This window comes from Genypterus blacodes, unplaced genomic scaffold (assembly GCF_046128005.1).
Source record: "Genypterus blacodes isolate CSIRO-AG114 ecotype Tasmania unplaced genomic scaffold, CSIRO-AGI_Gbla_v1 ptg000032l_1, whole genome shotgun sequence".
Lineage (NCBI taxonomy): Eukaryota > Metazoa > Chordata > Actinopteri > Ophidiiformes > Ophidiidae > Genypterus > Genypterus blacodes.
In genome coordinates, this window is record NW_027466845.1 from 2585950 (window position 1) to 2595310 (window position 9361).

Sequence of the window (9361 nt, forward strand, 5' to 3'; positions counted from 1 at the left end):
CAGAACAGGAGGAGGCACCAACTACTAACTTAGGATCCTTTATTACATGTGTTGAAACTTAAATGGTGATTGGGGATCCAGGCTCTACTTTAATGTGAGGGCTCATGCTCTGTAGCTCATGATACACACTCTAATATCTCTTATTCTGTTAGAATGAATGACATCTTTATCTTTCTTTGTGTTAATTATTTACGAATCAGTTTGTAATGTGACGTGCTACGTTACAGAAACTTCCTTAACGATGAGGGAACTATTGAAGTTCCCTTAAAGTGAAATCACCTGACTGTCGTCTTGTTCTGCATTTCCAATAAAGTCTGCTGGGTGTTATATTTACACACAGACCATCAGCGTGTCACTGAGTGTGTGTGTGTCACTATTGTTTCCATGACAATACACTTCAATGTCGCTCTCAGCACTAAATAAATTCATTCTGGGGCCTTTTAGGGACAATTTAATTGATTACTTCGTCAAATATAACCTTCTTCCACAACCAACTGTTACTGTTATATGTTGTTTAGCTTTTTAGAATGTAGGTCATGTGCACAAATGCAGCTTAAGGACTTGACCTTAGTCAAAGAGCACACACGGATGTCTCCATCGCCACCTTGCTGTTATTAAAAGCTGGACTAGTTTAACCTGATGTTATTTGCAGAGAGTATTTATGATTACTGCTCCAGTTACTTCCCAACTTTCTGTTTACTGAGACTAAGTTCCTTTCACTCGCGTGTGTGGTTGTGTGTGTCGGTAGTTCAAACAAGCTCCTTTTCTTTGTAGGCTCGTACAGCCGGTGAAAGCTGCTCACCAGGGAGATTACACCATCAAATACTCACAGGATATCAGATAAAAACAACATTTATCCTGCCATGTCAGATTGAAACAGCATTTCTCCTGCCATCATACGAGCTAATCTCTTATCCGGTACCTTTTGTGTATCAACACTGAGCTTATCTTGCGGGGACACACAGCCTGGCCCTCGGTCTCACACTTTGACCATTCTGGTCAGGAGCTCATTGATTTGTCACTCCCTCTGTTGTGTTTGTCTTCCCTTTGTTCAAACGTTACCATGTCTCCGCTTCCCTTTACCTAGATGGCACTAAAAAGTGAAGTACGACTCAAAGTGACCTTGTAAAAGCTTTCATTTGGAACTGCAAAGCGCTCAAGTCTCTAATGGGGGCAAAGGCTCAGATAGTTTAATGTACGGTGATCCTGAAATACCGAAACAAAGACTTCCAGCTTTGCAAAAGGTGTGCAGCTACTTGTAAGCACATTTTGTCACCTTTTCTAATGTGTTATTACACTCAATGGCTGCAGAGGAGTAACCTACTTAAAGCTGCACGCCGCTGCAGAATGAGCAGGACACAGATGATTGTGCAGAAAATGTGTTGAGTCAGAAATAAGTCTCAGATTTTTTCAGGACAATTTTTGTTCTCAGAATTATGAGCTGAGGATGTGCGACAGCTCCAGAGTGTCCTATCTGCCACTAGGGGGCGCTGGGAGTAACACTGGGGGCACACGTACCCAGTGTTAGACTGTTAAATATTCAACCAGCGAATTTATAATTTTTTATAGAATTTTAAGGCGGCTTTTATTTCTTTTTTGTCTACAGCGGTTTGTTGGAGACAGTGGCTGTTTTGCTGACTCCAAAAAGACAGAAATCAATGCAGTGTGGACACAGTCTGACCCCCCCACGCTGGACGAGTCTATAAATCAGCCCTGAGACATTGACATAACACACCAGCAGCGAGACACAGCCACAGCTGGACACAAACAGCTGGACACACACACACACGACCATCGCCTGACACACTGAGTGTAAATCCCGGCGCACCTCCCGGGGAGAGGCGGTGGATCCTCGTCATGAACGTGTGTGTGTGTATGGAGGTTACCTGAAGGGCGTGTCGTTTCCACGCAGGTGAGAGTTGCGACACTCCTCCACTGCTGTTCGCTGGTCGACGCTGTGTGTGTGTGTGCTTGATGAGGGAAGTATCAACACGAGAGAGGAGATACAGAACAGAACAGAATGGGAACCAAACGCAAAGGTGAGATCTCTTCATTTAATCACCTGGGTTTACTAAGTTATGTTTTATAAAAGTTGGACTCACGTGTTTACATCTCTACAAATCCAATCAGATTACAGAGATAGAGTAGATCTGCTGTGGGAGCACCTAGGGATTGTGTGATACTATAATAAGAATACAGTGTTATATGGCTGTAGTAAGGTTCCTAAGTGTGTGAGAAGTTAGGATGGATCTGTGTGTTGATGAGTCAGTGAGTTCATCTCTGACAGAAAGTGAACCTGGCTCATCTAAACGCTGCTGCTTACAGTTGCAAAGTGTGTGTGTGTGTGTGTGTGTGTGTGAAGGTCTATGACTCAGCCTCTCCCACCCTGTTCCCTTTATTTCAGACTGACTGCATCGTTCTAACCACACAAAGCATTTTTGGAAAAGTCATTGGAGGACGTCGTGTGTATGGTGGAGCTATAAAACCTCATTAGGAGCCGATCCTGTTTGACTGGCCTCTGTCCGGGTGGCGTGTGACTGAGATCATGACTGCGCCCCACATCTGCTGAGCTTCTGGTCCAAAGATGCCCCCTCCGCCACCTCCACCACCCCCACCTCCGCCCCCTCCCCCCCCTCCTCCTCCTCCTCCTCCTCCACCTCCAGCCCCCGGCCTCCCTCCATCCCAACATGCTCTCCTCAAAAGGGGGGAGCACAGGCGCTCCAAGATGCGAAATTTCAACTGGGAAACTCTTCCTAAACACAGCGTGATTGGCAAACGCAACATCTGGACATTGGAGAAGACGAGCGGGGACTATGAGCTGGACACCGATCACATGGAGGAGTTGTTCAGCCACAATCAGGCCAAGGGTCAGCAACAAATAAAGGCCCTGCACCGTCAGAGCCTGAGAGGGGCGCCGAGCGCTGCAGCAGGAGGGGAAATGGTGAGCAGAGCAGTGAGGCGTCGCACTTTAACCCCTCTACCCCCTTTAACCCCTGACACTTTAACCTCAGTAGGCGGTAGCAACAGTAGAGTGACATTCTAGTAAGTAAGCAGATATGGAGACATTCTCCTTTGACTCAGATTGATTATTTTGGGTCTGCAGTTCAGTTAATCAGGACGAATTCTTGTTTCCTGAAGCAATAACCTGCTTGCTGAGCCAGAAAGGTCAAAAACATTGCTGATCCTCTCCACACACACGTAATACACAAGGCTCCTATTTGTTTGGGATCATAGCAAAGTGTATTCATTTAGTTTTAGTGAATGTCATGGATTTATTCCCATATTGTGACACCACAGTAGATCTGAAAGCTGCCGTGTGGCGTTCAGCATCATTCACAGCGTGGGTGGAGTCTGACAGTGTTTGATCTGTGTTTGCTAAGGGAAGGGAAACTGTGTCATCGCACACCTTTATTGCGTACATGCACTCGGTACACAACATTCTGTTTTAAAAACAACCGATATTGACTTTCACCTGGAGTGAAATGTTTCAAACCAGAAACAGAGCAGTTATTTTGTATATTTTGTATTGTTTCATACTCTTTATACGGTGTGTGTGTGTGTGCTGTTATCACAAGGTCAATGAGGTCAGAGAGGTCAAATGTTAATGGGGCAAATCAAAGGTTTTAGTGTCACTTAGCTTTTACTTTAACCGTTTCACCATTTTCAAAGAGAGACACAGAGAAGCTCCGCCGCTGTTGCAATGGTTCCCTGTTGCTCCGACCTGATTATTACAATTCAATCAACACCAAGAATTCCTAACCTTTGGAATTGACTGTTCTGTTTGGAAAGCCGAGGTATCTGTGATAGAAGACGGCTGCTCCGGCCTCTACTTAAATTATCTCAGCAATGCCACAGACACGCTGATTACATCCACGTCTTTCTGTGTGTGTGTGTGTGTGTGTGTGTGTTTCCGTCTCCAGGTTTCCATTCTGTCTTCCAAGAGGAGCATGAACGTTGGAATTTTCCTAAAACAATTCAAGCGGTGAGTCAGTGATCTCATTTTGCAAGGTGTGATTGGTTTTGCACAATACTATCTCCGGGCAGACGGATCTGTCTGCGACACAGTTGCCTCATACACACAGATTCTTCATCGCCGGCGTGTCCTGGCAGGTCCCAGCTACGTTACTGTACTGCCTGAACAGGTTGCCGCCCTAAGGGAACCCGCAGGTCAACTTCACAGAGCTATTGTGAATGTATTGCCTAAGGTTGTTGTGTAGATGCAATAAATCAAATAGCAACAGGAGGAAAAACAGGACTCCTGGTAATGATGATCCATATTATCTCATAAACTGGGTTGTGAGGAAAAAACCTTCACAAAATCAAGAACATACGCATGTAAACGTGTGTGTGTTCACTAGAAAGGACACAGGTAACTTCTGTTGAGAGGAGTGGAAGGAGCAGAGTCTGTACTTGTGAGGAATGAAGGAATGAAATCAGCCGCATTGGCCCTTATAGTCGGTATTTCAGCAGGCAGAGGCTTGTCGGTGTCAGCAGCTAGATGCTCAACTGTGGCGTGAAGAGAGAAACACATGTGGCTCATGTGATGTTCCAACCCTTTAGAAAAACATGCGTAATCCCAAATCAGCCACCCACTGTTTGCGGATACACGTAAAGGATTGCAACATGTTTGTGTCTCTGCTTCCCTCCTCAGGCCCGTCAGTGAAATGATTGCAGAAATACATTCAGGAAAGCGTCTCAGCTTTGGTTCTGGGAAACTGAGGGAGCTTTGCAAACTGCTGCCAGATGAAGAGGAGGTACTGCTGTCACCTGGCTGCTTTTCTGTTTAATACGTTATACAACAGAGCTCATTGGCAGCTTTAGCACCATAATAACCTTTCTTTTGTTTGTTTGGACTCTCTGCAGGTGAAGCAGCTGGTCAGGTTTAAAGGAGACTCATCTGCTCTCCCTGAAGCAGACGAGTTCATGACCAAGCTGGTTGGGATCCCCAGGTGGGCTACAAGAACCTCATCCTGTCCGGTTTATAACTCTGATCCATAACCAGTTACCATAACATCTTCTGTTTTCTGTTTGTCAGTTATGAAGAGCGGCTGAGGAGCTTGGTGCTCAAAGAGGAGTTTTCCCCTCACATGGATGAAATGAAAAAATCCATTGTCACGATGAGATCTTCTGGTAAAGGTACGATCATCTGCTCTCCTGGAGTTCAAATACACAGAGCTTATATCCTGATTTAAGTTCTAAATGTATTCAGACTCCAATGCACCGTTTAACCTGCTCTTCTTCTTCTCGCAGAGCTGTTGGAGTCCAATAATCTCCACGCTATCATTCGCCTGGTGCTGAAGACGGGCAATTACATGAACGCTGTAAGTCTGACCTGCCACTTTATCAGGAACCCTTTGCTCCTACTGGGTCAATCCTCTGACATGATTGCGTCACATCATTGTAGATCACATCCCCAACTGAACTCTATTGTATCCAGATCTGCTGACAGGACTCATTAAAGTACACAGAACCTGGAGTGAACCAGTTTGAGATGTTGTGTGCTTTGACGTGGTGCATTATCATGGCGGAACTCCAAATCAATTATAAGATGGGTAGCTGGTGGCCATAGAGGGAAGCACGTGGTCAGAAAGGATACGCAGATAGTTTGTTGCAATATCACACCACCAGCCACAACCTTTACTATAAACACAAGCAGGATGAGTCACCGGATTCATGCTGTTGATGCACAGAGCAGAATCCGGTGATTCATCAGATCAGGCGACATTTTCCAATCCATTCCAGAGTGATTAACGTTTAACATTCTGTGTAAAGTCTAGAAAAGTTTCTGAAATATTCAAACTGGCACCAACAAGTGTTCCATCCATAAATCCCTTTGTTTGATCTCAGGATGGCTACGCCGGCAGTGCAGTCGGCTTCCGAATGGCGTCCCTGTTGAAGTTGGTGGACACCAAAGCAAACAAACCTGGAATGAATCTTATGCATTATGTTGTCATGGCAAGTATCGTTTATCTACTTCATTTGAACACTGGAACCAGCTATTTCTAAATGTGTCTGTATGATGTGACTTCTAAGCATATTTGCTTCTTCACAACAGCAAGCTCTGAAGGTCAATGTGGCCCTGCTGAAGTTTCCAGAAGAACTGGAACACATTGGTGCTGCAGCGAGGTGAGAGTTCACCTCTGCAGTCAATAAGGCACTCGGTGTATTTAATCCTTTATATTCTGTATCATCACAATGTTTTTCAATGCTTTTAGATTGAATAAGGGTGACATTGATGCCGAGTATGAAAGAATGATAAAGAGAGTCAAAAAAGCCACAGCAGACACCATGAAGCAGGAAGACCTAAAGGCCCAGATGGAGGAGTTTCTAAAGGTTTGGACGCCTTTTAGTTTGGTCTGATTCAGCTCTGTGTGTGTGTGTGTGTGTGTGTGAGTGTGGATGTTCTGATGTTTCGTTTTGGGCTCCATGTAGGAGGCTGAGGTCCGTCTGGCACATATAGGGCACGAACTTCAGAAATTGAGCTCTGTGAGTGATTCTGTGGCTGAGTACTTCTGTGAAGACCCCAGCAAGTTCCAACTGGAGGAGTGCTGCTCCATTTTCAACTCCTTCTGTGAAAGGTTTAAGCGAGCCATAGAGGTGAGCTTATTCGGGCCTACGTGTTTATCTGCAGGTTAACAAACTCCTACTCTCATATCTGACTCTATATTTTTGTCCCTCGCTGCAGGAGAACAGGGCTCGAGAGGTGGCAGAGGTGAAGCGAAGGCAAAGAGACAGACTCCAGATTGCGGCCAAGCGCAGGTCCACAGCCACCTGCTCCAGCAGAGACAAAGAAATGGACGATATTGCACTGGAGTCCATTCTGCAGAGCTTTGCCACCAGCCGTGTCCCTAGGAGGAGATCTGGGAGACCTTCCTCAAACCTATGGAGCTCCATCAGTGGGAGTCTGACAGAGATCACCTCTCAGGCAAACCTCCCAAAGGAGCCTAAGAACAGTGTCAAGTCTCTCCGGGTTATGGAGCTGTGCAGGAATGAATGGAATTCTGCAGTGGACCTGACGGAGAACTCTAAGCAGAAGGAAGTCCTGGCGATGAGCAAGGAAAACGAGGAGAAAGAAGATGTTTCGCAAGACCAGGACTTAAAAACGTTCGAAACAGAGGAGAGCAGCAGCTTCACCTTCCCGGCAAACAGGACTAACAGCAGCTCCTCCTCAGGCAGAAAGTTCTCACTGGCCGAGGACGGCAAAGAAGATGTGGAAGACAATAACAAGGAGGAAGCTCAAAAGCTGCGTGAGGCGTCCAAGAAGGTTTTACACTATCAGAACAGCCGGGGCAGCATCTCCTCAGGGGACTACTGTCTGGATAATCAGACATCTCCCGACGTGACCAGGGCCATAACTCGCCAGCGAACCGTCGACAACGAGGACGACCCACCAAACCCCGAAGATCCGAGCAATGAGGATTTGGTTCGCATTTTGCTCCAACCTGATTTCATCTCAAAAAGCAGCTTTAGCCGCCGCCGCCACACAATGAATCCTCCTGCCAAAGTTCCTGCCAACGAGGAAGAGCAAGATAATGTGTGGGTTTCAAATCCAGACAAAGCTCAACAAGAGTTAGATTCTGATGATCACTCGGACAATTTAGCTGAAGTGAGAACTCAGGACCAAACGTCCCCATCAGCAGAGAAGAAGAGCAAACCAGACATTTTACTAACCCTCGTGCCAAGTGAAGAAGTGGCAGAGCAGGAACTAGAGGTTCCGACCGCATCCGAGTCCACATCAGATAACTCTCAGAACCAGGATCAGACGGCTCCCCACAGGAGTTCGTGGATTAAGGCTGAAGGCACTGGATTTTTAAGCTTCCTACGTCGTCTGGGAGATTTGAGCAAAATGCCCGTCGCCAAGGACTCGGCCCACGCAGCCGCCGATGCTTTTGGCTGAGACTGCTTGTCAGACGTTCTAAAGGAATATACTAAGGGACACGTGGATTACAATCACCTTTAATGACTTAAAGTGTAAATAAAATTGGAATGATTTTTGTGGGTAAGATCGACATTATGAGATGGACTTGAGATGCATTTTGTACATTCTACCACTAGATGGCAGAATATGTCAGTAACATGGAAAGCATGATGGGGTGTGTCGTCACATTTCAAGGCGTCTGCAGGCCTGTGTGGACTGGTAAACAAAGCACAATTACTATTAAATTATTTTTTTGCTCTGAAATCGTCCTAAATCTTTGTTGTTATTTGAGAGTTTGGACGGTGATGTCATCAGTGCTTTACTGTATTTGTCCCTTTGTCTGGATTCAAATGCGCAGCCCTGCAGAAAGATTTGAGGAATGACAATGAGCTCTGTGGGTGTCGAGGTTTGACATTCAAACGCACCAGAAAAACTAAACAAAAATCCAAATCCTGGATTGTTTGTTATTGTTAATAAGTTTAAGAAAGAGATGCTTGTGACATAGAAACATAACTTATTTGTGTTCAAGTAGACAAGGATGAATATCTACTTTCCTCCTCTTTGTCTTCCTCGTGTGTGTTGGCACAGAGGCAAAACAAAAAATGCAGGAGGTTGTGGAGGCTTTCAGGGTCTCAGTCAATTCAGCCATTGTATTGGTTTTAAATGGGTCAGTGTTACAAAGGCAGCTTGTATCTGAGCAGAGCTGAACCGTGGAGGCTCAGTGGGCAAAACGGGCAAAACTTAAGGATTCTGATTACAAATAAACCTGAGAAGGCCGAGCTTGGTGAACACCTGTTGGTTTATTATGACAGAAAAATACCAACTTTGATGTGTTTATCTTTGGTTGGCTGAGGATCGTTGAGGCAGCAACTTGTACTGTTTCATCCAGCAGCTAAACCTCTGTGATCTCTAAGCAGCTGATACCACACCATGAGAATGGTTTCAGAAACTTGTTCTAAAAGTATAAACGTGAGATAATAATATATTTGAATAATCCACAATATAGTACTGTTATTATATATTGAGCTTTATAGCAGCACATTCATTTGTTTGGAATTTGAGCTCTAAAAACTGAATATAGTAAAAAAATATATGAAAATGTGACTTAAGAATCATTGGAAATAGTTTTTGCATCAAACATATAATGAGGAAATGTTTAATTCACATTTTATTTATTTGAAATGCTTCACAACATATTCCTACATTATAAAACATAACAGCATTATTAAGAGCCAGGCGGCCAAGTCATGCAATGACATCATCATGACATCAGGCAGTATTAAGAGTGAAATAAGAATAATAAAACTGTATTAAAAATTATTTAATACTTATTTCACTGAGTGTATTGGTGGTGATTCATTATGACATCACCACCTGTTAATAATAATGCAGTTTTATTATATTATTGAGGGTTACATCCGTGTTTCATATCCTTTCATTCTG

At 44.6% G+C, this 9361-nt stretch overlaps 1 protein-coding gene across 1 annotated transcript; it reads left to right on the forward strand.

The window, feature by feature from the left end:
* Positions 1-1904: 1904 nt before the first annotated feature.
* fhdc4 (FH2 domain containing 4) lies at positions 1905-8994 on the forward strand. The gene is made up of 12 exons (XM_076146527.1): positions 1905-2039; positions 2405-2941; positions 3921-3982; positions 4652-4754; positions 4864-4949; positions 5036-5136; positions 5251-5321; positions 5848-5959; positions 6060-6126; positions 6216-6333; positions 6433-6597; positions 6686-8994. Exons 2-12 carry the CDS (start codon positions 2585-2587, stop codon positions 7895-7897), a joined length of 2454 nt encoding a protein of 817 aa, XP_076002642.1. The 5' UTR covers positions 1905-2039; positions 2405-2584; the 3' UTR covers positions 7898-8994.
* The last annotated feature ends 367 nt before the right edge of the window (positions 8995-9361 follow it).